This window comes from Hylobates moloch, unplaced genomic scaffold (assembly GCF_009828535.3).
Source record: "Hylobates moloch isolate HMO894 unplaced genomic scaffold, HMol_V3 SCAFFOLD_15, whole genome shotgun sequence".
NCBI classification, from domain to species: Eukaryota; Metazoa; Chordata; class Mammalia; order Primates; family Hylobatidae; genus Hylobates; species Hylobates moloch.
The window spans coordinates 95,416,956-95,444,135 of NW_026652290.1; the positions used below are offsets into that span (position 1 = coordinate 95,416,956).

General features: G+C 57.2%; 3 protein-coding genes across 5 annotated transcripts; 2 read left to right on the forward strand and 1 right to left on the reverse strand.

The window, feature by feature from the left end:
- The first annotated feature begins 4,997 nt into the window (after positions 1-4,997).
- On the forward strand, positions 4,998-8,959 carry RAX2 (retina and anterior neural fold homeobox 2). Of its 2 annotated transcripts, none has more exons than XM_032176365.2 (3): positions 4,998-5,870; positions 6,030-6,513; positions 7,090-8,959. In XM_032176365.2, exons 2-3 carry the CDS (start codon positions 6,160-6,162, stop codon positions 7,426-7,428), a joined length of 693 nt encoding a protein of 230 aa, XP_032032256.1. In that variant the 5' UTR covers positions 4,998-5,870; positions 6,030-6,159; the 3' UTR covers positions 7,429-8,959. The 2 variants fall into 2 exon arrangements, with proteins under 2 accessions (XP_032032256.1, XP_058284717.1); XM_058428734.1 differs by having other exon boundaries at positions 6,289-6,513.
- A 1,534-nt stretch (positions 8,960-10,493) lies between these two features.
- On the reverse strand, positions 10,494-15,980 carry MRPL54 (mitochondrial ribosomal protein L54). 2 transcript variants are annotated; one of them, XM_058428752.1, is made up of 4 exons: positions 15,857-15,980; positions 14,890-15,310; positions 12,423-12,588; positions 10,494-10,792 (listed from the first exon to the last, which is right to left on the reverse strand). In XM_058428752.1, exons 2-4 carry the CDS (start codon positions 15,143-15,145, stop codon positions 10,660-10,662), a joined length of 555 nt encoding a protein of 184 aa, XP_058284735.1. In that variant the 5' UTR covers positions 15,146-15,310; positions 15,857-15,980; the 3' UTR covers positions 10,494-10,659. The 2 variants fall into 2 exon arrangements, with proteins under 2 accessions (XP_058284735.1, XP_032032258.2); XM_032176367.2 differs by having other exon boundaries at positions 10,505-10,792; positions 14,890-15,186; positions 15,857-15,979.
- Positions 15,981-16,054: 74 nt separating this feature from the next.
- APBA3 (amyloid beta precursor protein binding family A member 3) lies at positions 16,055-27,143 on the forward strand. The gene is made up of 11 exons (XM_032176372.2): positions 16,055-16,188; positions 17,408-18,020; positions 18,109-18,148; positions 23,689-23,834; positions 23,924-24,010; positions 24,104-24,265; positions 25,041-25,211; positions 25,311-25,523; positions 26,478-26,597; positions 26,698-26,838; positions 26,930-27,143. The coding sequence occupies exons 2-11, from the start codon at positions 17,445-17,447 to the stop codon at positions 26,999-27,001; spliced, it is 1,728 nt and encodes a 575-aa protein (XP_032032263.1). The 5' UTR covers positions 16,055-16,188; positions 17,408-17,444; the 3' UTR covers positions 27,002-27,143.
- Positions 27,144-27,180: the final 37 nt, after the last annotated feature.

Consider the following 27,180-nt stretch of genomic DNA (forward strand, 5'->3'; position numbering starts at 1 on the left):
ACCCACCCAGTCACCATCCACTCATCTATCCACTCATCCATCCACCCGCCATCCACTCATCCATCCACCCATCCATCCACCCACCATCCACTCACCTACCATCCATCCATCTACCCACCCACCATCTACTCTCCATCCATCCATCCACCCACCATCCACTCATCCATCCATCCACCCATGCACCCACCCTATTCATCCACCCATGTGTCCATCCACCCACCCATCTACCCAACGATACACCCATCCATCCATCCAGGCATCCATCCACCCACACATCTACCCATCCACTCATCCATTCACCCATCTGTCTATCCACCCACCAATCATCCATCCACCCACACACCCATCATCCATCCATGCATCCATCCACCCACCATCCACTCATCCATCTACCCATGCATCCATCCACCCACCATCCACTCATCCATCTACCCATGCATCCATCCACCCACCATCCACTCATCCATCTACCCATGCATCTACCCATCCACTCATCCATTCACCCATCCATCCATCCACCCACCCAGTCACCATCCACTCATCTATCCACTCATCCATCCACCCACCATCCACTCATCCACCATCCATGTGTCCATCCACCCACACATCTACCTGTCCACTCACCCATCCACCCACCCATCCACCTACTATCCACTCATCCATCCACCCATCCACCTGTTCATCCATCCATCCATCCACCCATCCATCCACTCACCATCTACTCATCCACCGATCATCCATCCACCCACACATCCACCATCCATTCATCCATCCACCCATGCATCCATCCACCTGTCCACCCATCCATCCATCCGTCCATCCACCTACCATCCACCCACACATCTGTCCACCCATTTATCTACCCATCATCCATCCACACACCCATCCATCCTTTCATCCATCCAGCCACCCACCCATCCATCCATCCATCCATCCACCCACCCATGCATCCATCCATCCACCCACCATCCACTCATCCACCATCCATGTGTCCATCCACCCACACATCCACCATCCATTCATCCATCCACCCATGCATCCATCCACCTGTCCACCCATCCATCCATCCATCCACCCACCATCCACTCATCCACCATCCATGTGTCCATCCACCCACACATCTACCTGTCCACTCACCCATCCACCCACCCATCCACCTACTATCCACTCATCCACACACCCATCCATCCTTTCATCCATCCAGCCACCCACCCATCCATCCATCCATCCATCCACCCACCCGTCCTCCTGTCCCCACCCATCCATGCATGCATCCATCAACCCATCCACTTATCTATCCATCTCCCCACCCATCCGTCCCCCACGCATTCCCATGTCCATCCATCTACCCATCCATTCATCCATTCATCCACCCACCCATCCACTCTATTCATCCATCTCTCCATCCACTGTTCCGTTGATCTACCCACCCATTCATCCATCCCTCCATCCACCTACCCACCCACCATCCATTCACACATCCATTCACCTCTCCACTTAACAAAGCCAGGCTGAAGGAGGTATCAGAAGCCGTGGAGAAGGGGTACTGCATGGAGCCCCCAAGGGCTGTCCAGGCCCTGTGCATGTCCTCATGAGCAGCTACTGGGAGGTAGGGCCCGCCCGCTGGGCACCCTTTCGCAAGTTGGCCAAGAAGCTGGCCCGGGAGTTGTGCAGCACGGGCGCCTTGGCCGCTGTCTCAGGCTGACTGTGTGCTGGCCCTCTGGGCACTGAGTATCACCACAGCTTCTTTTTTTTTTTTGAGACGGAGTCTCGCTCCGTTGCCCAGGCTGGAGTGCAGTGGCGCAATCTCGGCTCACTGCAAGCTCTGCCTCCTGGGTTCAGGCCATTCTCCTGCCTCAGCCTCTCCGAGTAGCTGGGACTACAGGCGCCCGCCACCACGCCAGGCTAATTTTTTTGTATTTTTAGTAGAGACGGGGTTTCACTGTGGTCTCGATCTCCTGACCTCGTGATCCGCCTGCCTCGGCCTCCCAAAGTGCTGGGATTACAAGCGTGAGCCACCGCGCCCGGCCCACCACAGCTTCTGCAGTGACAGCTCTCAGGTGACACTGTCCTTGGACAGAGGCAGTCCAAATGTCCAGGGACCTAGCAGGCTGACCCAGTGACTCTGTGGGACAGAATGGCAGGGAAACACTGGCCCTCCCGTCCACTCTGGCACAGTGGGCTGGGGATCCACTTTGCGCACACAGGTTCAATCCTGACTCGTCCCCCAGCTGTGTGACGCTGGCCCTGGGGTGACCACCCTGGTGTGACCACCCTGGTGTGACCACCCTGGTTTGCTCAGGGCTGAGGGTTGTTCCAGGGTGTGGGACTTTAGTGCTAAAACAGGGAAAGTCCTGGGCAAACAGGGGCGAGGTGGCCCCTACTGGGAAAGCTTTTACCCTCTCTGGGCCTCAGCAGCCTCCTCCAGCCAACAGACACCTTTTCCTAGAGGGGCGTGAGGGCCCCAAGGGCCCACAGCAGTGAAGGGAGGGGGCACCTAGAAGGCAGGCATACAGCTGGTGCTCCATTATTGCTGGGACGGTCCAACGCCTGCTCTCAGCTGAGTTTCCCATGGAGCCAGCCTTGAGGATACACGGAGAGGGGTCTCTGGTCAGGCTGGGCACGGACCCCACCCCAGGACTCTCAGGCCTGAGCTGAGACACGGAAATGTCCCAAGGTCACGCCGACCTCCTATGTGGCCCCCTTAAAGCCCTGCGCACTCTCGGGCCTCACTTCCCTCAGCAGCACCTGAGGCAGGTTAGTGGTTCTTTCTGGGGGAAAATTGAAAGGTGGAGGCTGGAAAGGCCCAGAGTGGCCCGGCCTCTGCCTAATCCGCTGCAGGGGGCCACCTGTCCCCTTGGCCCTGCCCACCCGGCCCACGCTCCTAATCCGGCCCTCTAAGCTGACACAGCGTCTGCAGCTTCTGCCTGTCCGGCTAAGTCGCCCAAAGTCCCCCCTGCGCCTCACGCCACGATCCTTCCTGGGGCCTCTTAACCCACACTGGCCAATTAGCTAATTGGGGCCTGAGACCTGAAGCAGCTCGTTAGTGCTCTGAAGTGATGAAGCGATCAGGAGAATTCTCTCTCCCCAGCCCGCAGCCCTGTCCTTCGATGGGTGACAGGCCTGGCTCCACCCTGGACACAGAGCCTCGTGGGCCCACCTTGCTGATGGGCAGCTGAGGCCAGGGGAGGCACCAGGAGCCTCAGAAGCTGCAGCCACCCCTCTGGCCCGGGCTTGAACCCCTGTGTCCCTCTGCACCTTGCCCACCTGCACTTGGCCCCTGGGATGGGGGAGCTACACCCCTACACCGGGATCCTGGGCGAAGCCACCTGCCCCCTGGGATCCGACCGGGACTCCTCTGGGGCCTGGGCACCTGGTTTCTCGTGTGTGTGTGTGTGTGTGTGTGTGTGTGTGTGTGTGTGTGTGTGTCACGCCTTTCTCTGTCTCTGTCTCTCTTTGTGTGTCTCTCCCTTCAAAGCCAACGTGCCAACATTGCGGAAGGATCTCTAGTTCACTTTGCACTGGCCCCTTCGCCCATGCACAGGCCTGGGTCTTCCCCCTCACTCCACCACAGTCACCTCCCCCTTGTCCTCCGTGTCACTAAATCAGGCCTCCCCTCATCTCCCCTTCTCACTGCCCCTGGAGTACGCTCTCCTTTCCTTGTCCAGGGCGCTCCCCTGCCTGAGCGCCCTGGCTCCTTGGACTTGGGGGCCACTGGTCTCTGGGGCTTCCCCTGGAGCCCGCTCCACCTCTCAGGCCTCCGCCTCCGAAACAGTCCCACCTCGCAGCCCAGAATGGGCCTGCACATCGCCCTTGCACCTCCACGCCCACACCCTGCCCCTCTCCAACTTCCTTCCTCTGGAATCGCTACCCCCACCCTTCTGTCCTCCCCATCCCCCCGGCCCTTGGCCTCACAGGGCCCTGTAGCCGCGCCTGCCCGGCACCTGCCCCTGGTTTCTCAGCTGCTCATCATTGATGTTTGTATAAAATGCCACTGTGTCCCTGCTCCACAACCTCCCATGCTTCCCCAGCACTCCATCCTTCACACCCCACATGCCCAGAACTTGCATCTTTGCACTCCATCTTCCATTCTCACCACCTTCCTTAACGTAGCAACCCAATCGGTCACGGTGGCTCACGCCTGGAACTCCAGCACTATGGGAGGCCAAGGCGAGAGGATCACCTGAGGTCAGGAGTTCAAGACCAGCCTGACCAACATGGTGAAACCTCATCTTCAGTAAAAATACAAAAATCACCTGGGTTTGGTGGCGCACCTGTAATCCCAGCTACTCAGGAGGCTGAGGCAGGAGAATCGCTTGAACCTGGGAGGCGGAGGTTGCAGTGAGCCGAGATCACACCACTGCACTCCAGCATAGGCAACAGAGTGAGACTCCTTCTCAAAAAAAAAAAAACAAAAACAAAAACAAAAATAGGCCAGGCGGGGTGGCTCACGCCTGTAATCCCAGCACTTTGGGAGGCCAAGGCAGGAGGATCACGAGGTCAGGAGTTCAAGACCAGCCTGGCCAAGATGGTGAAACCCTGTCTCTACTAAAAAATACAAAAATTAGCCAGGCGTGGTTGCAGGTGTCTGTAATTCCAGCTACTCAGGCGGCTGAGGCAGGAGAATTGCTTGAACCTGGGAGGCGGGGGTTGCGGTGAGCTGAGATCACGCCACTGCACTCCAGCCTGGGCGACAGAGTGGGACTCTGTCTCAAAAAAAAAACCAAAATCTAAAACTAAATGAAATAGTAACCCATCTTACCCCCACAGGCCCCTCCCCTGTGGGTTTTCTCCCTAGGCTCGTGGCCACTGGCCACGCTCTGCATTTTAACACAGTCGTTGGTTGTCTGTCTGCCCTGCCAGAAAGTCAGCCCCGTGACTTCTGTCTGTTTTGGTCACTACTGCTGTGAGCAGTGCCTGGTACACAGTAAGTGCTCAATAAATGTTTATTGAATGGTGAACTTCTGTTTTTCTTTTTTGTTGTTGTTGTTTTTTGTTTTTTGAGACAGAGTTTCACTCTGTCGCCCAGGCTGGAGTGCAATGGCACGATCTTGGCTCACTGCAAGCTCCACCCCACCAGGTTCAAGCAATTCTCCTGCCTCAGCCTCCCAAGTAGCTGGGATTTATAGGCACCCACTACCACACCCGGCTAATCTTTGTATTTTTAGTAGACAGGGTTTTGCCTGTTGGCCAGGCTGGTCTCAAACTCAGGAGCTCAGGTGATCCACCCGCCTCGGCCTCCCAAAGTGCTGGGGTTACAGGCGTGAGCCACTGCGCCTGGCTGTGAATGGTGAACTTCTATTCATACCTCAAGACCCAGCTAAAAGGGTCCCTACCCCTTGTGTCCAGAGGAGCCAACTGCAGTGCCTTCACCTCTGGACCTCAGCTTCCCCAACCGCCTCTGACATCTGTGAGTTCTAAGACACCTTTTTCTGCCCCCAGCAGATAAAAATATTAAAAGTGGGCGTTCATTAAGTGCCCCCTGTATGCCAATTTCTGTGCGATGCTCTGAGAAGCTGAAATCCCCCCAGGGTAGGTCCTAGTGTGGCAGTTTTACAGCTAGGGAAACTGAAGCCCAGAGAGGGAGAGGCCCTTGCCATCTTATGGCGAGGGGCAGTGGAGCCTGTAAGACTATTCCCCCAGCCACCCACTTACAGCCCCAGCCCTCTGCCCACCCTGCCCTCCCTCCTGGCTCAGAACAGCCCAGGACCGAGTGGGAGGGGCCGCCTCAATTAATCACCTTGAGCTAATCCTTCCCCACCCAACCCCGACCTGGCTCGGCTCTGGCAGGGCCAGGCCACAGCAGACTCGGCGCCGGGCCCGCTGGGGCAGGTGTCCCGTGGAGATCGACGGAGGGGCTGCCGTGGGCGGTGAGTGCGGGGTGGGCACTGGTGGGCCTAGGTAGGAGGTGGTGGGGGCAGAGATCCCCCCAGGGTGGAGGGCTTAGGGCATGAGAAGGGATCCTGCCTTCCTGGGGGGGGGGGCATCCTTGACACCGCCCCCCCCGCCCCCGCCACACACACACACAGGCCGTGACAGCCACAGAGAGGGGAAGAGAAAACAGGGACGGTGACACACACAGAGAGAAGGAAGAGCAGACAGAGGCACAGCAGGAGACCCCCCCAAGCCCGAGGAGGACAGCCCGGGGATGCAGAGCACATGCCGGCCCCAGTGGAGGGAACAGATTTCCCCGGAGCCGGGAGGCAAGCCTGGGGCTCCCCTGCCCTGTCCCTGCCGGTAGCCCCCCCGGCCGTCTCCCCGCCATCTGTCCCGCTGCCGTCCCGCCAGGTGGGAGCCATGTTCCTGAGCCCGGGCGAGGGGCCGGCAGCCGAGGGTGGGGGTCTGGGGCCCGGCGAGGAGGCCCCCAAGAAGAAGCACCGGAGGAACCGCACCACCTTCACCACCTACCAGCTGCACCAGCTGGAGCGGGCGTTCGAGGCCTCTCACTACCCGGATGTGTACAGCCGTGAGGAGCTGGCGGCCAAGGTGCACCTACCCGAGGTGCGCGTGCAGGTGAGGGCACCCCCCCAACACACACATCTTTCGCAACCTGGGGAGGGAGGCGAAGCAAGATCCTGACCCTCCTGGCGCAAGAGCAGAAGAGAAGCTAGGAAGGCTTCCTGGAGGAGGGGGTGTGGGAGCTGAGGTTTTGACATTTGAGTAGGAGTGTGCCAGCTGGGAAGGAAAAGGGGTGTTTTTCTACACATCCTGAACAGTGTGTGCAAAGACGTGGAGGGGTTAAGTTGGAGGCGTTTCTCTTGAGCTGGGTGTGAAGTGGGCGAAGGAGGAGGCAGGGAATGGTGCGGGTAACAATGCTTTTGAAGGCCTTGAATGCCACATTGGGCAGCTCAGGCTACTTGCTATGGGCCAAGGGAGGCCAAGGAGGGGAGTGAGGAGTTGGAGGGAGCCTGGGCTGAGGGAACGCTTTGGAGATCCTCGTCGTCTTGGGGCGGAACAGCAAAGCAGCAGGTGGGAGTCGGGTCAGAGGGGAGGCACTACCCCCAGGGCTGGGGTGTGCAGAGGGGCTCCAAGGAGTGGCGGGGAGCAGCTAAGCTCACAGCACCCCCCTTTCCCTCTCACACCCTCCAGGTGTGGTTCCAGAACCGCCGGGCCAAGTGGCGCCGCCAGGAGCGGCTGGAGTCAGGCTCGGGTGCCGTGGCAGCTCCGAGACTACCTGAGGCCCCAGCGCTGCCGTTCGCTCGTCCTCCGGCCATGTCGCTGCCCCTGGAGCCCTGGTTGGGCCCCGGACCGCCGGCCGTACCAGGCCTCCCCCGCCTCCTGGGCCCGGGCCCAGGGCTGCAAGCGTCCTTCGGGCCTCATGCCTTTGGTCCCACCTTCGCAGATGGCTTCGCCCTGGAAGAGGCGTCCCTGAGGCTGCTGGCCAAGGAACACGCACAGGCTCTGGACAGGGCCTGGCCGCCGGCCTGAGCCTGCTGCCCTCCCGGGCCCCCTCCTCCGCCCGACCCGAGAACCGGGGACATGCCCTGGTGACAGCCACCACGCCTTGGCCTAGGTGAAGGTCATGGAGCAACCGTGGTCAGGCCAGGCCACCACCACTGGGGAGCAGGACCAGAGAGACAGGCTGCTGGGTCCCCTGCCCCCATCCCATCCCCCACCCCATCGCCACCCATCCTGCTGTCAGCGGACCGGCCCCCAGTGTCAGGCAGGAGGTGACCCAAGTATTTCTCAGGCTAGGGGCGGGGCCCTCCTCCCCTCCTGGGGCCTCAGTCTCCCGTCTATGAATTGAGCATGGGGGACTCTGAGGTTCACGGGCTGCGAGGCTGTGGGTGCCTGCAAGGCCGCTGACTCTGTAAGATGAGTGTAAATCTCTCTGCTGATCCTAATCCCCATCAGCAGAGCTGCCCACTCTGCAGGCTCCCAGTCCCCTGGAAATAACAAATAGCGGCAGCTCCCGCAAGCCTGGTCTCCTCTCACCATGTGCCCGCCATGTGAGCGCTCCCCTCTCCATTACGCCCTGGACCTCGCGCACGGCTGTCAGCCCATTCTACAGAGAGGGAAACCGGGGCTCGGGCAGGAAGCCAGGTCCCCAAGTTCGCACGGCCAGGAGTGGATGGAGCTGCTTTTCAGACCCATCACCAGTCCTACCGTCCGGGGCACAGCGACAGGTTCTGGAGGGAGGGTGGGTCCCGGGCCAGGTGCTGATGGGCCCCTCGTGTGGAGGCGGGCTGATGCTGGGCGTGTCATTATCGTCAGCCCCTGTTCCTCACGTCCCCACAGACCCCAGGCCCTGTGCCTGTCCCCTGCGGAGGCACGGCCAGCATCTGCTCTGTCCAACCCAGTCGCATTGCCCAAGAGCTCTGAGCAAGGAGGCTGTCGCGGGATCGAGGACTCGCTGGGACTGGCAAGCATGGCTGGCCCAGTGCAGCAGGAGGGGCCCTGAGCCATGGGATGGGACAGCCTGGGCCAGCGCCACCCCCCGGGGACAGAAGTGCGGCGCCAGGGCAGGAGCTGCAGTAGCTACCCTCCCCGTCTCCAGCCCAGGCTCCCCAGATCACTCCCAGATCACCAGGGCACCCCATCTCTAGGCAGCACCTCACACACCAGTCCTGTGGCCCAACACCCAGCCATCACCCAGTGTCACCGTGCACCAGGCACTGGGGATGCCGCAGTAAGCACAAGAAAGATTTTTTTTTCAAAAGCTAAACCAGGCCAGGTGCGGTGGCTCATGCCTGTAATCCCAGTGCTTTGGGAGGCTGAGGTGGGAGGATTGCTTGAGACCAGCCTGGGTGACATAGCAAGTCCCCGTCTCCACAAATATTTTTAAAATGTGCCGGGTGTAGTGGTGCACACCTGTCATCCCAGCTACCCAAGAAGCTGAGACAAGAGGATCGCTTGAGCCCAGGTCGAGGCTGCAGCGAGCTGTGATCACACCGCTGCACTCCAGCCTGTGCAACAGAGCCAGACCCTGACTCAAAACAAATAAAAAACAAATCCAAAAAGACTTCAGACAGTGATAAGCGACAGAGAAAAAAAAAAACAGTAAAGTCAGATGCGGAGTGTGGCAGGGGCTGCAATTTCAATAGGGAGTTCTGGAGGAGGGGAGGCTGGCGTGAAGGTAGAGACTGGGGGTGGGAGGGAGAAGGTCTAGGGGAGGAGGGGACTGGACAGAGGCACAGGCCATGCAAAGGCCCTGGGGCAGGACCACGCCTGGTGCATCGGAAGAATAGCGAGGAGGCCCATGAGGCTGGAGCAGAGTGAGGAGGGGGAGGGAGGTGACGGGGAGGCCAGGCAGGGCTGGTGGCTGTTATAACTTTGATTTTTACCCTCAGAACCTTGGGGAACAACAGGAGGGTGGGAACAGGGCTGGCTCCACCTGCGGTGAGTGCGAGAGAAGGCGCGCTCACACCCCCACCTGCCCAGGGAGGCCACTGGGGACAGCAGGTGCGCGGTAATCCGCTCCACTCCAGAGTCCCCTAAGAGGATGAAGGTTAGGGTTTCCCTGGGACAGGCAGAATTAGCCTCGGGTCTATGCCCCGCCCATCCAGCTTGTGGACAGAGGAAGCCGGAGGGTGGGAGAGCCCAGTCCAAATCCCCCAGGGCACCCACCTAGGCATGGGTGGGGCTGCTGTGGCAAGGGTGGGGCCGAGGGCATGACCCTTAGGGGTTCTGCAGGATGTGGGGTCCATGACATGATCTACCCCCACCAAGAGGCCCCATCACTCCCTAACTAGGTGTCGCCCTCAGCCTCCTCCAATCTGGTGGACTCCAGCCCTGGCGATCCTGCCCCATCGATCCCTCATCACAGCCAGGCAGGGCAGGAGCTGGGACTGCAGGGAGGCCAGTCCTCGCTCAGGCTGTGGGTCAGGGTCAGGGTGCTGAAAGCAGACTCCAGAGGGTGGACTGGGGGCGGAGGCTGAGACCTGGGCTCCAGTGGAGTGGACAGAGGACTTGGGGTTGGGGAGGGAAGGCCCAAGCCCCTGGGCTCCAGGGATAAGCCAGCGAGGACCACGCTGTGACTGTGGCAGGAAGGAAGGGGCAGTCCCTTCCCTCTGATTCTACTTGCTGTGCTGGTAGGGACGTTGGCCAGGAGCCCTGGGGCTACCCTGCCCATGAGTGCCAGCCCCTGGGGGATCCAAGGACCGAGAGATGGAGAGAGCCTCGGGTCTGAATACTGAAGCACCTGGATCCAGCCACATCTGAAGCCACGCTGCTAGCCCCCGGACATCTCCGTTCTTGAAGCTCATAAAGCCTCTTTTCTGACTCTGACGGCTTGAGTTAGGTTTGAGTCCCTTGCAACCAACAGTGGCTTAGTTAGGACAACCCCCTTACCCAGCAACTTGAGATTTGGGGCTGGGGCCTCATGAGCAGTGTCAGGAGTTCCAGGAGTTGGGGAGAGAAGCCCACTAAGGGCTGGAGGCACAGGGGACCTGCAGACAGGCCGCCACTGGCTGGGGTGGAGGCCGAGATCCCCGGGGTCTGGGGGGCCCACTTCCCGCCAGACCGACGCCAGACAATACCAAGGGGAACCAAGATCTACCCAGAAAGGTCTTTATTGGCCTCCAGGGCCCTGGTCCAGCCCCACTGTGGGGTCACATGGAAACCCAGGCTGGGAAGCCGCCTCTTGTCTCACAAAAGTCCACGTCCTCTGGGAAAACGGCAAGGCCCCGGCGCAGGGGTCGGGGTGCCGGGCCCACGACGCTACAACTTCTTGTTCTTGCTCAGCCGGTTATGGCGCCAGATGTTCTGTTTCCGCAGCAGCCGCCAGTACTCCCGGCTCTCCGGGTCCAGCTCCTCCAGGGTCTTTGGGGGACCCAAGTTCATCTCGAACAGCCTGACGGGGGTGCAGGCAGGAATCAGAGCTACACGGCAACCCCCTGGGCTCCCTGGTGTCCTGGGCACCTTGGGCAGAGGCGGCGACAGGGCTGGGTCCCAGGCCCACTGGTTGACTGGATGATCTCAGGGTGGTCCCTCCCCGACCCTGGGCTGGGTGGGTCCCTGGCCGTGCAGCAATGGAGCCAACCCCATCCCAATGGCACAACATCTGAGGCTGGCACACGCCAAGCCCTCTCCTGCCTCCCAGCACTGTCCACATCATGCCACCTGCCCCCACTTGCTCAGCCTTCCTGACCCTCCCCAGCCTTCAGATCAGCTTGGGGCCACAGCAGAACCCTTCCTGCAGCCCACAGCCCTGCCCTTGCCTCCTCCCTCTCTCGCCCTCCTCACTCTGCTCCAGCCACACAGGCCTCCCCACTGTTCCTCCAGCACACCAGGTGCGGTCCTGCCCCGGGGCCTTTGCACAGGCAAGCCCCTTCCACCCACTCACGTCTTGGCTTCTGTGTCCCCCAAACCTCAAACTAGAGCAGCCAAATACCCTGGCTCTGTCCCTCATTCTCCTGCCCCCTTCCCGGAAGTGTCACCACCACAGCTGCCTGACTTCCTGCTTCCTGTCTGCCTCCCCAGCTAGCACCGCCAGGGTGGGCACTTGTGTCTGTTTTGAGCCCTTCTGTATCCCTCAAGCCTAGAGCAGAGCCTGGCATGCAGTCAGTGGTCAATAAGTATTTGCAGGACGGGCGCCGTGGCTCACGCCTGTACTCCCAGCACTTTGGGAGGCCAGGGCGGGCGGATCACGAGGTTATTAGGAGTTCGAGACTAGCCTGGCAAACATGGTGAAACCCTGTCTCTACTAAAAATTTACAGGCAGGCACCTGTAACCACTACGGAGGCGAGGCAGGAAAATTGAACCGGAGGCGGAGGCTATGACGAGATCAACCGGCAAAATCGGTAGGGGGTAACGGGTGGCGAGGCAGAACCAGGAGGGGCAGAGGCTGCATGACCAAACAATGACACATTCAGACTGGTAAACGAGACATTAGAAAAAAAAAAATTTTTTTTTTTTAAACACACCAGTGGCATGATCTCAGCTCACTGCAACCTCCGCCTCCCAGGCTCAAGCAATTCTCGTGCCTCAGCCTCCCAAGTAACTGGGACTACAGGCATCCACCACCACACCCGGCTAATTTTTATATTTTTGGTAGAGACGAGGTTTCACCATGTTGGCCAGGCTGGTCTCGAACTCCTGACCTCAGGTAATCCAAATGCCTCGCCTCCCAAAGTGTTGGGATTACAGGTGTGAGCCACCGAGTCCAGCCTGAAAAAAATTTTTTTTAAGTATTTGCTTAAAAAAGAGCATCGTTTTAGGTACTTGACACGCGTTCTAATCTCATGAATTCCTCACAGCTCTCGGAGGGAGGGATGGGTCCCATCACCCCATTACAGATGGGACCACCCAGGCGCAGAGTCCTGAAGCCCCCTGCCCTGAAGTCCCCTGCCCTGAAGCCAGGATGGGCAGGTGTGACTATTAGGCTCCCGGCTGGAGTGGCGATCCGCCTCTCCGGGAAGGGGTCCTCCTGGGGTGGAGGAAGGAATAGTCAGTGCAGGATGACACAGCCTGGCCTACTCACCATTCAGGGTACTCAGCATCCGGTTTCAGGGGTACATCCTGCCCTTCCTTGTAGATGTTGACGCCCATGGCATATGTGGTGAGCCGGACAGGATCTGTGCATACGTCGGGGTCCTTGAGGGCCTCGCTGGCCACTGCACCTTTTCCTGATTTGGCCCCCTTCATAACTGGGGAGAGGAGAGGGAGAGTCATTTCAGCCCAGCCCCTGCCCTGGAAGCCAAACTTCCCTCACAGAACCCCCTGTCTCAGGTGGCCTCTGCCGCTGGCTGGACTCTGCTACACTCAAAACTTTCTTTTTCTGGGGAGGGGGGGGACGGAGTCTCGCTCTGTCTCCCAGGTGGAGTGCAGTAGCTCGATCTCAGCTCACTGCAAGCTCCGCCTCCCGGGTTCAAGCCATTCTCCTGCCTCAGCCTCCCCAGGAGCTGGGACTACAGGCACCCACCACCACACCCGACTAATTTTTTTGCAGTTTTAGTAGAGACGGGGTTTCACCGTGTTAGCCAGGATGGTCTCGATCTCCTGACCTCACGATCCGCCCGCCTTGGCCTCCCAAAGTGTTGGGATTACAGGTGTGAGCCACCATGCCCGGCCACTCCAAACTTTTTTTTAAAGACACGGTCTCAGCCGGGCATAGTGGCTCACGCCTGTAATCCCAGCACTCTGGGAGGCCGAGGTGGGCAGATCACCTGAGGTCAGGTGAGTTTAAGACCAGCCTGGCCAACATGGTGAAAACTTGTCTCTACTAAAAATACAAAAAACAATTAGCTGGGCATGGTGGCGTGTGCCTGTGATCCCAGCTATTCGGGAGGCTGAGGCAGGAGAATCACTTGAACCTGGGAGGCGGAGGTTGCAGTGAGCCGAGATCGCACCACTGCACTCCAGCCTAGGCTACAGAGCAAGATTCCATCTCAAAAACATAAAAAATCTAAAAAATTAAAAAATAGCCCGGCCGGGTGCGGTAGCTCACGCCTGTAATCCCAGCACTTTGGGAGGCCGAGGCGGGCAGATCACGAGGTCAGGAGATCGAGACCATCCTGGCTAACACAGTGAAACCCCATCTCTACTAAAAATACAAAAAATTAGCCGGGCACGGTGGTGGGCGCTTGTAGTTCCAGCTACTCGGGAGGCTGAGGCAGGAGAATGGCATGAACCCAGGAGGCGGAGCTTGCAGTGAGCCGAGATCACATCACTGCACTCCAGCCTGGGCGATAGAGCGAGACTCCGTCTCAAAAAAAAAAAAATAAAAAATAAAGACAGCCCAGGCTGGAGGGCAGGGGCGCAATCATGGCTCACTGCAGCCTCAACCTCCCAGGCTCAAGTGATCCTCCTGCCTCAGCCTCCCGAGTAGCTGAGATCACAGTTGTGAGCCACCATGCCCCACGTATTTTTATTTTTATTTATTTATTTATTTTTTGAGACAGAGTCTCACTGTGTTGCCCAGGCTGGAGTGCAGTGGCGTGATCTCGGCTCACTGCAACCTCCGCCTCCCGGGTTTAAGCAGTTCTCCTGACTCAGCCTCCTGAGTAGCTGGGATTACAGGCATGTGCCACCACGCCCCGCTCATTTTTGTATTTTTAGTAGAGCTAGGGTTTCACCATGTTGGTCAGGCTGATCTTGAACTCTTGACCTCGTGATCCACCTGCATCAGCCTCCCAAAGTGCTGGGATTACAGGCGTGAGCTACCGCGCCAGGCAATTTTTTTTTATACAAACGGGGTCCTGCTATGTTGCCCAGGCTGTCTCAAACTCCTGGGTTCAAGCAGTCGATCCTCCCTCCTTGGCCTCCCAAAGGGCCGGGAATAAAGGTGTGAGCCACCGTGCCTGGCCTCAAAATCACTTTAAGTGGGATTTGGACATAGCATTAAGTAACACCGATGCTTGGAATGACCAAGTCATTCAAGTTATATTTTGTCTGCTATGTGTCTGTCTTTAAGGCAGAACACTAGACAATTTCCCCCTTTCAACGAAGGAGATCAGGCAAGGCTGTATTCAGCTAAACCTTGATAACCTTGTTTTGTTCTTGCTGCAGTGGCTAATTAAATGGGCTCCATAATTTCTTTGAATTTTTGGTAACGTCTTGGCCAAGGTCACCCAGCGATTTGGAGGCAGGCAGAGAAACAGAACTGGAACCCAAGTTCATGACCTCCCCAGACTCTCCTCAAATCCCTTCCAACCCGCGCTTGCGCAGTGAAACGCGTGGGCTCCACGTAACCCACATCCTCCTCCCAGGCCGCTCCGCCCCAAGCTGGCGCCTGCGCCCTGGGTCCAATCGCTAAAGTATCTCGGAGCCAGACGCCCGAGCTCCAAGCGGCGCTGGGTCCCTCAAACTGCGCCTGCGCATACAGCCTGGCCTCCGCCTCTCTGCGCTTGCGTATTAGTTCTAGCACCACCTCCCCAACCACCGCCTGCGCACTGTCAATTCCTCGGTGCACCCGCCGTCCCCATTTGGTTCCTCTTAACCCAGCTCACCTGGTTTCTTGGCATAATCCCGGGCCAGGAGTCTTCCGGAAGTGGCGGGGTTTAGGAGCTCCCGGGCCCCCCAGCCGGCCCACGTCTGGGTAGCCCCGAAAAGGCGTCTGGTCGCCATGACGTATTGCGGGCAGCTTGCACGTGCACGTTTCCGGAAGATGTCAGTGGCCCAAGGGTGCTTGGGAGTTGTAGGCCCCTTGGAGGGGTAGGCCCCGTGCAGGTGTCTGGGAAATGTAGCCTCCCAAGCCTTCATCATCTATGGTGATTTCTTTAGACTTTTGTAGACATACGCAGTCACTGCAGGAGGAGGCGTTCAAGGGATATTTCATTGACTTCTTGCCCTTCTTCAATTACATAACATTTACTAAAAATATCACACTTTATATGTTCCTGGTTCCATCAAATGAGTAATTATTCAGAGCTTTAAAGTTAAAAAAAGAAGATTAACAATGAGTCTAATATACTCCAGTAGGGCTGGAGTCTAATCACTGTTAATTTTTATAACATTATATTTTTAACATTATTATATATAACATATAGTATATATTATATAATACATATAATATATAGTATGTATTATATATAATATATAAATTAATAATATGTATTTATATATTCTTTTCCAGCTCTACTACTGCTAAATCCTTAACCTGCTTGATCTAATTTAATGCTCACAATTAGGAGGTAGGTACTATTTTTTTCCCCAGCTTATAGTGAGGAAACTGAGTTCTCAGGGAGGTAAAGTTCCCAGGCCGACCCGAAATCCATAGTGCACCAATCCGTCTCCCTACTGTGAGCCAAACCGGAAGTCCGTCTTCAACAGGGTCTCCACGACGCTTCCGGTGCCTCAAGGTCCCAAGGAAACCACCTCTCACACTTCTTTAATATTTCCCAATCCCACTTCTCCCCATCTGCCATCCTTTGAAATAATGAACACAGCCCCCAGAGCCAGGCAGTGATTATTAACCCTGTTTTGCGGGAGAAGAAACAGGTCCTGGGGCCAGCCAGGGCAGTCTGCGGGCCGGGAAGCCTGGGATTCGAACCCCGGCTCCAACACCTGCCGTTGTCCCAGCGCCCCCGCGTGGCGAGGCTTGCTGGGAGAACTACGTTTCCCAGCAGGCCTCGCGAGGCCGCGCATGCTCAGTGGGCCAGGACGCTTCGCGGATAGAGGAGCAGGCGCCGGGACCGGGAATCCCCGAGCTGCGCCTTCTCGGGGCGCGGCCCGGGCTATGTTGGGGCCGTCCGTGGGGCGCAGGGTCCTGGAGGCTGCGCGGGGCTGAGGCGGCCTCGATTTGGGAAGTGAGTGTCCTCGAGGTGCAGAGCGCGGTCTGAGTCGGCGCTTGAGGTCTTCGGTCTGAGGGCGGACTAGGGTCAGGGCTTGGGGCTGGGTCCCGAAGTCGGGGTCTGAGTCTGGAGTCGATCTTGGGGTGGCACTGGAGGTTTGGAGACTGGGGTCCGCCTTATGGCGTCTGGGGTCTCTGGTATTAAGTCCAGGGTCCTGGGTCTAAAGTTCTGGATGGAGGTATTGGGGGTTGAGGTCATGGGACTGGGGTCTGGGGTCTGGGGTCTGGGGTCTGGGGTCTGGGGTCTGGGTCTCCAGCCTGGGTTCCGCGTCTCGAGGGAGGAGGACCTGGCAGAACCAGGGCTGAACAGACTCCATTAGTTGAGAGGGGTCTGGGATGACACAGGGGCTCGGGAAGCCACTGCTTCACACCTCCCCATTCTGTGCCTCAGTTTCTTCATCTGTAAAATGGGAATCCTAACTTCCTTGCAAGGGTTAAGGGGGATTAAATCGTGTGCCCTTTATGAACAGTACCCAGCTAGAGCCTAGCACCGGATAGGCACCCGGGAAACCTCAAGTTTTTTGTTTTTCGGGTTGTTTTTTTTTTTTTTTTTTAAGACAGGGCCTCACTCTGTCACCCAGGCTGGAGTGCAGTGGCACAATCAAGGCTCACTGCAGCCTCTGCCTCCCCTGGCTCAGGTGATCCTCCCACCTCAGCCTCCCAAGTAGCTGGGACTACAGCCTACACCACCACCCCTTGCTAGTTTTTGTTTTGTTTTGTTTTGTTTTTGAGACAGAGTCTCATCTGTCACCCAGCCTGGAGTGCAATGGCGCGATCTCAGCTCCCTGCAACCTCCGCCTCCCGGGTTCAGGCAATTCTCTTGCCTCAGCCTCTTGAGTAGCTGGAATTACAGGCACCTGCCACCACACCCGGCCAATTTTTTATATTTTTAGTAGAGACGGAATTTCACCATGTTAGTCAGTCTGGTCTCGAACTCCTGACCTCGTAATCTGCCTGCCTCGGCCTCACAAAGTGCTGGGAATTACAGGCGTGAGCCACTGTGCCCAGCCTTAATTTTTTGTATTTTTTGTAGAGAGAGGGTCTTGCTATGTTGCCCAGGCTGATCTTGAACTCCTGGGTTCAGTCAGCCCTTCTGGGCCTCCCAAAATTCTGGGATTACAGGCATGAGCCACTGTACCCGGGCAAAACCTCAGTGTTGACTCTCTCCCTTTCAGCTGCCTGAAGATGCCGGCCTAAGCCTGGAGTCCAGGCATGGACTTCCCCACAATTTCCCGATCCCCTTCGGGGCCTCCAGCCATGGACTTGGAGAGGCCCAGGGACATTCTTGTGCCCTCTGAGGACCTCACCCCTGACAGCCAGTGGGACCCTGTGCCAGGAGGCCCCGGCAGTCTCAGTCGGATGGAACTTGATGAGTCAAGCATTCAGGAGCTGGTACAGCAGTTTGAAGCTCTGCCGGGCGATCTGGTGGGCCCATCCGCAGCTGGATCCCCCTGTCCCTTACACATCGCCACAGGCCACGGCCTGGCCTCCCAGGACATCGCCGACGCCCACGGGCTCCTGTCTGCCGAAGCTGGCCGGGATGACCTGCTGGGCCTCTTGCACTGCGAGGAATGCCTGCCTTCCCAGACTGGTCCTGAAGAGCCTCTAGAGCCTGCCCCCCGACTGTTGCAGCCCCCTGAGGACCCAGATGAGGATTCTGACTCCCCAGAATGGGCGGAGGGGGCCTCTGCTGAGCAAGGGGGCAGCAGGAGCTCAAGCAGTTCCCCGGAACCCTGGCTGGAGACGGTGCCTCTAGTCACACCTGAAGAGCCACCCGCTGGTGCCCAGGTAGTGCCCGCCCCGCCCTCCAGGTGTCCTGGACTGCCTGGAACCAAGCAGGGGGACTCAGTCCTGCCCCTCCTCTATCTTCTTCCAGAGCCCCGAGACCCTGGCTTCCTACCCTGCCCCCCAGGAGGGTGAGTGTCCCACCCATCCTAGCCCCAGGCACTGAAGGCCCCTAGACAGCCAGAATCAGGCTCCCCAGCCTGGCAACAGCTTGCCAGTAAGGGTGGGGTTCTCCGGAGGCTCTGAGGGTGGTTTCGAGCAGATCCCGGCTGGCCAGGGAGAGAAGAGCCAGCGTTGAGAACGGGGTAGAGTGAGAAGGGGACTGTGGGGCAGCTCCGGCCATTGGCAGCACTCGGTTCTAGAACCGGGCTTGGCAAATCATCATCATTGGGCCAGACCCAACTCACTGCCTGCTCACGTAGGTCTCCAGTTAAAGATGGTTTTTGCGTTTTGGGGTTTTTTTTTTTTTACTTTTTTTGATGACTTCTGTTATCCAGGCTGGAGTGCAGTGGCTCGATCTCAGCTCACTGCAACCTCCATCTCCCAGGTTCAAGCGATCCTCCCATCTCAGTTTCCCAAATAGCTGAGACTACAGGTGCATGCCACCACGCCCAGCTAATTTTATTTTTTATTTATTTGGGTAGAGATGGGGTTTCACCATGTTGCCCAAGCTGGTTTCAAACTCCTCAGCTCAAGCGATCTGCCTGCCTCGGCCTCCCAGAGTGCTGGGATTACAGGCGTGAGCCACTGTGCCCAGGTGCCAGGTGACCTTTGCATTTTTAATTTTTTTTTTTTTTCATTGAAAGAAGAATACTATTTCTCTCTTTTTTTTTTTTTTTTTTTTTTGAGACAGAGTCTTTCACCCAGGCTTGGAGTGCAGTGGCGTGATCCTGGCTCACTGCAACCTCCACCTCCCAGGTTCAAGCGATTCTCCTGCCTCAGCCTCCCAAGTAGCTAGGATTACAGGTGCCCGCCACCACGCCCAGCTAATTTTCGTACTTTTAGTAGAGATGGGGTTTCACTGTGTTGGCCAGGTTGGTCTCGAACTCCTGACCTTGTGATCCGCCCGCCTTGGCCTCCCACAGTGCTGGGATTACAAGTGTGAGCCACCGCACCTGGCCAAAGAATACTATTTCTTGACATGTGAAAATGATATGCTAGGCTGGATATGGTGGCTCACACGTGTAATCCCAGCTCTTTGGGAGGCTGAGGTGGGAGGATCGCTTGAGCCCAGGAGTTGGAGACCAGCCTGGGCAACGTAGCAAGACCCCATCTCTACAAAAAATGTTTAAAGTTAGCCAGGCATGGCGGTGCATGCCTGTAGTCCCAGCTACTCAGGAGGTTGAGGTGGGAGAAGTTCTTGAGCCCAGGAGGTCGAGACTGCGGTGAGCTGAGATTATGCCACTGCACTACATTCTAGGCAACAGAGCGAGACTCTGTCTCAAAAATAAAAAGATGCAATTCAAATTTCAGTGTGCATAAGCTGGGTGCAGTGGCTCACGCCTATAATCTCAGCACTTTGGGAGGCCGAGGTGGGCAGATCACAAGGTCAGGAGTTCGAGACCAGCCTGGCCAACATTGGTGAAACTCCGTCTCTACTAAAAATACAAAAATTAGCCAGGCATGGTGGTGCACGCCTGTAATCTCAGCTACTCAGGAGGCTGAGGCAGGAGAATCGCATGAACCCGGGAGGCAGAGGTTGCGGTGAGCTGAGATCACGCCATTGCACTCCAGCCTGGGCAATAGAGTGAGACTCCGTCTCAAAAACAAAAAAAAACAAAAAAAATTTCAATGTACATAAATACAGTTTTATTGGTACACATCATGCTTGGTTATTCATGTGTTGTCCATGGCTGCTCTGCTGTTAGAATGGCAGAGGTGAGTAGCTGCGGCAGAGACCTTGTGACCTACAAGGCTGAAAATATTTACTCTTTGGCCCTTTACAGAAGATGTTTGCCAATCCCTGCCCTAAAATTATGGGAAGAACAATTTCTGGCCCTCTGGAATGTTCTAGACCTTCTTTTTCAGTGGTGCAATGTCAGCTCACTTCAACCTCTGCCGCTCGGGTTCAAGTGATTCTCCTGCTTCAGCCTCCTGAGTAGCTGAGATTACAGGCGTCCGCCACCGCGCCCAGCTAATTTTTGTATTTTTAGTAGAGATGGGGTTTCACCATCTTGGTCAGGCTGGTCTCAAACTCCTGACCTTGTGATCCACCCGCCTCGGCCTCCCAAAATGCTCGGATTACAGGTGTGAGCCACTGCGGCCAGCCTGTGTTCTACACTTTCCTAAGGATATAGGTGAGATAGTAAGTTCTGGCCAGGAAGGGTGGCTCACATCTGTAATCCCAACACTTTGGGAGGCTGATGTGGGAGGATCGTTTGAGCCCAGGAGTTCGAGACCAGCCTGGGCCACACAGCAAAACCGTGTCTCTACAAAAATAAAGTCTCCACCCCCCCCCCAAAATTAGCCAGGCACGTGGCATGGGTCTGTAATCCCAGCTACGTGGGAGGATCACTTGAGGCTGTAGTGAACCAAGATTGTGCCACTGCACTCCAGCCTGGGTGACACAGTGAGACCATGTCTCAAAAAAAAGAAAAAAAACCAGTTCTGTGGTTGTAGAGAGAAGAACTGGTTTGGACCTATAGCTCTAAGAAGGTTCTAGAATTGAGCAGAGCTGTGACACCTAGGGAGTTCCACGGCTTGGCATTTTGTCTGTGTTTCTAGGGTAAAGGAATCTGGGCCGATGAGAATGCTCAGAATTGGTGAACAGAGCCACCTGGTTCTACTCAGACTGGAGAATTCTAGAACCATGGAGGGAATAGTTACCTGGTGTTCTAGAACCCTGGGCACAGCTGTTCAATTATAGTGTAATCAGAAAGTTCTAGATGGAACTACAATAGAAATATAACGTGAGCCATATGTGATTTAAAATTTTGTTGTTATCCACATTAAAAAATTAAAAACAGGCCAGGTGTGATGGCTCACACCTGTAATCCCAGCCCTTTGGGAGGCTGAGGCGGGCGGATCACAAGGTCAGGAGATCAAGACCATCCTGGCTAACATGGTAAAACCCCATCTGTACTAAAAAAATACAAAAAATTAGCTGGCCTTGGTGTCGGGCGCCTGTAGTCCCAGCTACTCGGGAGGCTGAGGCAGGAGAATGGTGTGAACCCAGGAGGTGGAGCTTGCAGTGAGCCTAGATGGCGCCATTGCACTCTAGCCTGGGCGACAGAGCAAGACTCTGTCTGAAAAAAAAAAAAAAAAATTAAAAACAGGTGAAATACTTTTTTTTTTTTTTTTAAACTGAGAGGGAGTCTCGCGCTGTCGCCCAGGCTGCAGTGCAGTGGCATGATCTCAGCTCACCGCAACCTCCGCCTCCCAGGTTCAAGCAATGCTGTCACCTCAGCCTCCTGAGTAGCTGGAACTATAGGTGTACGCCACCATACCTGGCTAAGAAATTAATAACATTTTAATTAAGCTAACATTTAAAATATTATTTCAACATATAATCAATATTTTTAATTTACTTTTTCATTTTTTTGAGACACGGTCTCACCCTGTTGCCCAGGCTGCAGTGCAGTGGCGCGATCTTGGCTCACTGCAACCTCTGCCTCCCGGGTTCAAGTGATTCTCCTTCCTTAGCCTCCCGAGTAGCTGGGATTACAGGCGCCTGCCACCATGCCCAGCTAATTTTGGTATTTTTAGTAGAGATAGGGTTTCACCATGTTGGCCAGGCTGGTCTCAAACTCCTGACCTCAGGTGATCCACCCGCCTCTGCCTCCCAAAGTGCTGGGATTACCGGCGTGACCCACCGCGCCTGGCCTTAAATTCCTTTTTTTCATACTAAATCTTCAATATCTAGTGTGTATTTTCTTTTACATCTCTATTCAGTCGAGCCACATTTCAAGTCTGTGATAGACACATGTGCCTGGTGGCTACCGCAGTGAATGGCGTATCTCTTTAGAACCCCAGAGTGGCGCTCTTGTTCCAGAATGCTTAGATCTTGAAGGACAGTGGGCAGAACTGACTGTGGTGGAGGGTGAATTTCACTTAGGGATGTACAGAACTGGGTCCTACGCCTGTGGTTCTAAACCAAAGAGCTGTACTTACTGGTTAGAATATTCTAGGGCCACTGGCAGACTGTCTGGCTCTGGGTAGCTCAGGGAATTCTAGAACCATGGGAGTAAAGCTTTTTTTTTCTTTTTTGTTTTTGGAGACGGAATCTTGCTCTGTCGCCCAGGCTGGTGTGCAGTGGCGCGATCTCTCTCGGCTCACTGCACCCTCCACCTCCTGGGTTCAAGCAATTCTCCCGCCTCAGCTTTCAGGTAGCTGGGATTACAGGCATGCACCACCACGCCCAGCTAATTTTTGTATTTTTAGTAGAGATGGGGTTTCGCCATGTTGGCCAGGCAGGCCCTCAGGTGATCCATCCCCCTCGGCCTCCCAAAGTGCTGGGATTACAGACGTGAGTCACGGCACCCAGCCAGGAGTAAAGCTTTATGCAGTTCTGGGCTGGGGCGGGAGTATTCTAGAACTGTTGCAGAATTCTCCTGGAACAGAATTGTTTGTTCCTTCACTGGTCAGGTAATTCTTAGAATCCCTGGTGGAGCCAAAGGTGTGAACTACTGAAGGAGACTCTAGAACCACAGGAAGAGCTGCCTGACGCGATTGTGATTAAGATGGTGTGGAATCACGGAGCAGAGAAGTCTGATTCTAGAGTGATAATACGTTTCTAAAACTCCTGACAGGATTGTTAGGAGACCTGTCAGAGAGTTCTGGAATCAAGGGTCAGAACCAACTGGGGTTCTGGACAGTATGGGAATTTTAAGACAGGCAGCCAGTTCTGTCTCTATTCTGGGCAGTTCTACAACCCAGGAACAGAGCTGACTGCTATTCTGGGCTGACTGGAGAGAGTTCTAGAACAGTGGGCAGAGCTGGCCAGTTCTAGATTGATTGAGGGAATTCCAGAACCAAGAAGCAGGGGTCCACTGTGGTTCTAGAATGTTGTGGAGGTTTAGAAATTGGAGTGGGGGGTGGGGCGTGGTGGCTCACGCCTGTCATCCCAGCACTTTAGGAGGCCGAGGCAGGTGGATCACTTGAGGTCAGGAGTTTGAGACCAGCCTGGCCAACATGGCAAAACCCCGTCTCTACTAAAAATACAAGAATTAGCCAGGCATGTTGGTGAGCGCCTCTAATCCCAGCTACTCGTGAGACTGAGGCAGGAGAATCATTTGAACCCAGCAGGCAGATGTTGCAGTGAGCTGAGACCACACCACCGAACTCCAACCTGGGCGACAGAGCGAGACTATGTCTCAAAAAAAAAAAAACAAAAAACCAGGAGTGGGACTGTCTGGTTCTGGCCTGATCGTGGAATTCTGGGGACATGGGGTGAAGGTATCTGTGGGTGATGGATCTGGCTTTGAATCCAGCCGTGGCCTGGACTCACTGGCTTTCCCGCCTGCGAATCCTTGAGGGATGGACAGAAGGTTCTAGACCTGTGAAGGCCAGGCTGCTTGGATGGTTCTAGAACAGTGGGCTGTGCTTCCTGGCTGGAGAGTGCTAAGCCACCAGCTGGAACACTGTCTCCCGGCCATCTCGGAGAGCGCAGCCCTGGGGCAGAGCCTGTGGGAGTGGGCCCCTGAGGGCCGACCCTCTCCGCTGTCGCCCTCAGTGCCTGGTCCCTGTGACCATGAAGACCTCCTGGACGGTGTCGTATTTGGGGCCAGATACCTGGGCTCCACCCAGCTGGTGTCGGAACGGAACTCGCCCACCAGCACACGCATGGCCCAGGCCCGGGAGGCCATGGACCGAGTCAAGGTGAGGGGGCGGCTGGGGGCGGGCGGGCAGGCGGGTGGGCTGCAGGCTGGGTCTGTAGGGGCCTCCACCTCCCACGCCGCCGCCCACAGGCCCCCGATGGGGAGACCCAGCCCATGACGGAGGTGGACCTGTTCGTCTCCACCAAGAGGATCAAGGTCTTGACAGCGGACTCCCAGGTACGGGGCAGGGACCCACCCCAGGGATGCGGGCGGCGTGATCGAGCCTGGTGAGTCCCCCCAGCCCATCCAGGCTGCCTTTCCCGCCCCCAGGAGGCCATGATGGACCACGCCCTGCATACCATCTCCTACATAGCTGACATCGGCTGCGTGCTGGTGCTGATGGCACGGCGGCGGCTGGCACGGAGGCCGGCACCCCAGGACCACGGCCGCCGCCTCTACAAGATGCTCTGCCACGTGTTCTATGCGGAGGACGTGAGCAGCCAGGGCGCGGGGCCACCCTCCTGACGCTCTCCTCACTGCAACTGTTGCCTCCCTCACTGGGCCATGCATTTAACCTCCCTCCCATAGCTTATTTTTTAGCTCTTTTTTTGGGACAAGGTCTCCTTCTGTCACCCAGGCTGGAGTGCAGTGGCGCGATCATAGTTCACTTTGGCCTCAACCCTCCAGGCTCAAGCAATCCTCCCACTTCAGCCTCCCTAGTAGCTGGGAGCACGGGGGTATCACCATGCCTGGCTAATTTTTGTATTTTTTATAGAGGCAGGGTCTCGCTCTGTTGCCCAGGTGAACACAGGGTCTCAAACTCCTGGGCTCAAGCGATCTACCCACCTCAACCTCCCAAAGTGCTGCCATTACAGGCATGAGCCACCGTGCCCAGCCTCCCATAAGCCTCCAAGACTCTCGGCCGACTCCCTGAAACCTTGTCCGCTCCTGGGCTGCCCCTGCCACCCATCAGGCCCCAGACCCCGCGGTTGGGTCTCTGGTAGCTTTTCCCACAGCCCATGCGCAGGGAGCTGCCTCTGTCATCATCCCCCCAGCCCAGGGCTGCCCCTCCCCTTCCTTCTCCCCGTAGATTCCCCAAGATAGGGCTGTCTCTCCACCTCCCCCAAAGCCCCAGGGCAGGAGGCTGTGTCCTGGGACTCTCGCCCCAGGTGGGTACAGGAGGGCTCAGCTCTGAGGACCCTGGGGACTTTGGGGACCTGAAGGAGGTGGGTGGGACACCCCAGGGATGCGCTGCCCCTCCCCGCAGGCCCAGCTCATCGCCCAGGCCATCGGCCAGGCCTTTGCCGCCGCCTACAGCCAGTTCCTACAGGAAAGTGGTATTGACCCCAGTCAGGTGGGCGCACACTCGAGCCCAGGCGCCGGCCATCTCCACAACGGGGACCTGGACCACTTCTCCAACAGTGACAACTGCCGGGAGGTGAGCGAGGTGCTGGGCAGCCCCCAACTGGTGCCCCCCACACCCGCGCACCTGCACCAGGCCCTGCCGAGCAGCCTTCGAACCCCCTCTGTGTCCCAGGTGCACCTCGAGAAGCGGCGAGGGGAAGGCCTGGGCGTGGCCCTGGTGGAGTCGGGCTGGGGCTCCCTGCTGCCCACAGCCGTCATCGCCAACCTGCTGCACGGGGGGCCCGCCGAGCGCTCGGGGGCCCTCAGCATCGGGGACCGCCTGACCGCCATCAACGGGACCAGCCTGGTGGGGCTGCCCCTGGCTGCGTGCCAGGCCGCCGTCCGCGTGAGTTTCCCGGGGTGGCGGGGCCCCCACACTCCCAGGAAGGGGAGCTGAGTCCCAGAGAGGTCTCCTCCCTGGCCAGGTCTCTCCAGCCCAGCCAGGAGGGACAGTCGAACTTTTAAGTCCTGCCCCCTGGTGTGCCCTCGGGGAAACTGAGGCCTGGAGAAGGGAGGCCACTTGTCCAGGGCACCCCCCTAGTACCAGACCCAGGATGGAAATGCGGGTGGCCCAGCTCCAGGGCTGGGCCGCTCTCCCTCTAAGAAGAGAGAGCTGATTTCTGGGGTGGGGGGAGAGGGGTTAGTTTGAGACAAGGTCTCACTCACTTGCCCAGGCTGGAGTGCAGTGGTGCACCTGGCTCAGTGCAGCCTTGACCTCCTGGGCTCAAGCAAATCTCCTGCCTCAGCCTCCCGAGTAGCTGGGACCACAGGTGTGCACCACCACGCCCAGTTTATTGTTTTACCTTTTGTAAAGATGGAGTCTCACTATGTTGGCCAGGCTGGTCTTGAACTCCTGGCCTCAAGTGATCCACCTGCCTTGGCCTCCCACAGTGCTGGGATTACAGGTGTGAGCCACTGTGTGCCATGTTTTTGAGTCTCAACCTTTGTTGCTCAGATGGGGAAACTGAGGCCCAGAGATAGGGAGGGACCTGCCCCCCCGCCCGGAGGGATGAGGCCACAGTCCATGCAGCCTCTTACAGACGTTTGCGGCCTGCCTGGAGAGCCCGGCTGTCGGCTTGGCTTTTGGCCATAAGGAAGCGATATGGCTCAGGTCAGACAGCTTCGACCCCTTGCCCACCGGGCCCGAGTCTGTTCTCCACCACATCTGAGGGGTCTTCCAGAATTGAGCCCCTGGACTCCAGGTCTCTGGTTTATGAGAGGGTAAACTGAGGCCCAGAGGGGGCTACAGCCTGCCAGGCTGTCTGGCAGCTGAGTGAGGCCAACGGCCCCCGCCCCACAGGAGACGAAGTCGCAGACGTCGGTGACACTCAGCATCGTCCACTGCCCGCCCGTCACCACCGCCATCATCCACCGGCCCCATGCCCGCGAGCAGCTGGGCTTCTGCGTGGAGGACGGCATCGTGAGGCCCCCGCCCCTAGCCCGGGGTGGGGGGTAGGGTGGCCCTAAGCACGGCCCGAGCAGCCCCCACCTCTTTCCCGTCCCCCTTTTCTCTCCCCCAGATCTGCAGCCTCCTCCGTGGTGGCATCGCCGAACGCGGGGGCATCCGCGTGGGCCACCGCATCATTGAGATCAATGGGCAGAGTGTGGTGGCCACGCCACACGCCCGCATCATTGAGCTGCTCACCGAGGCCTACGGCGAGGTGTGCGGGTGGTGGGTGGTGGCCAGGGGCGCCCCCACGTCCCCCATGAGCCCAGGCCTGCCCTGAGCCCCGTTCTGCCTCCGCTCACCAGGTGCATATCAAGACGATGCCAGCTGCCACATACCGCCTCCTTACAGGCCAGGAGCAGCCCGTGTACCTGTGACCACCCCGTCCCTCGCCTGCCACCGTGCCTTTGCCTCCGTGGCCCCAGAGGACACCAGCGGTTGGTTCTTGGTCCTGTATGATTTCCTACTATAAAAACAGTAAAAGCTTATGCAGTCAGCAAAGTCTCAGATCAGGGTCTACAGGATGAGGAAAGTGAGCCCGGGGCTTCTTGTCCTT

Coding starts and splice junctions, on each gene's coding strand:
- RAX2 (XM_032176365.2), top strand. CDS start 6,160: ATGCCGGCCCCAGTGGAGGGAACAGATTTCCCCGGAGCCGGGAGGCAA. Junction 6,514..7,089: donor TACCCGAGGTGCGCGTGCAG/GTGAGGGCACCC, acceptor CACACCCTCCAG/GTGTGGTTCCAGAACCGCCG.
- MRPL54 (XM_058428752.1), bottom strand. CDS start 15,145: ATGATGAAGGCTTGGGAGGCTACATTTCCCAGACACCTGCACGGGGCC. Junction 12,589..14,889: donor GGATTATGCCAAGAAACCAG/GTGAGCTGGGTT, acceptor TCCTCTCCCCAG/TTATGAAGGGGGCCAAATCA. Junction 10,793..12,422: donor GATGCTGAGTACCCTGAATG/GTGAGTAGGCCA, acceptor CACCCCCGTCAG/GCTGTTCGAGATGAACTTGG.
- APBA3 (XM_032176372.2), top strand. CDS start 17,445: ATGGACTTCCCCACAATTTCCCGATCCCCTTCGGGGCCTCCAGCCATG. Junction 18,021..18,108: donor AGCCACCCGCTGGTGCCCAG/GTAGTGCCCGCC, acceptor ATCTTCTTCCAG/AGCCCCGAGACCCTGGCTTC. Junction 25,524..26,477: donor CGTGCCAGGCCGCCGTCCGC/GTGAGTTTCCCG, acceptor CCCGCCCCACAG/GAGACGAAGTCGCAGACGTC.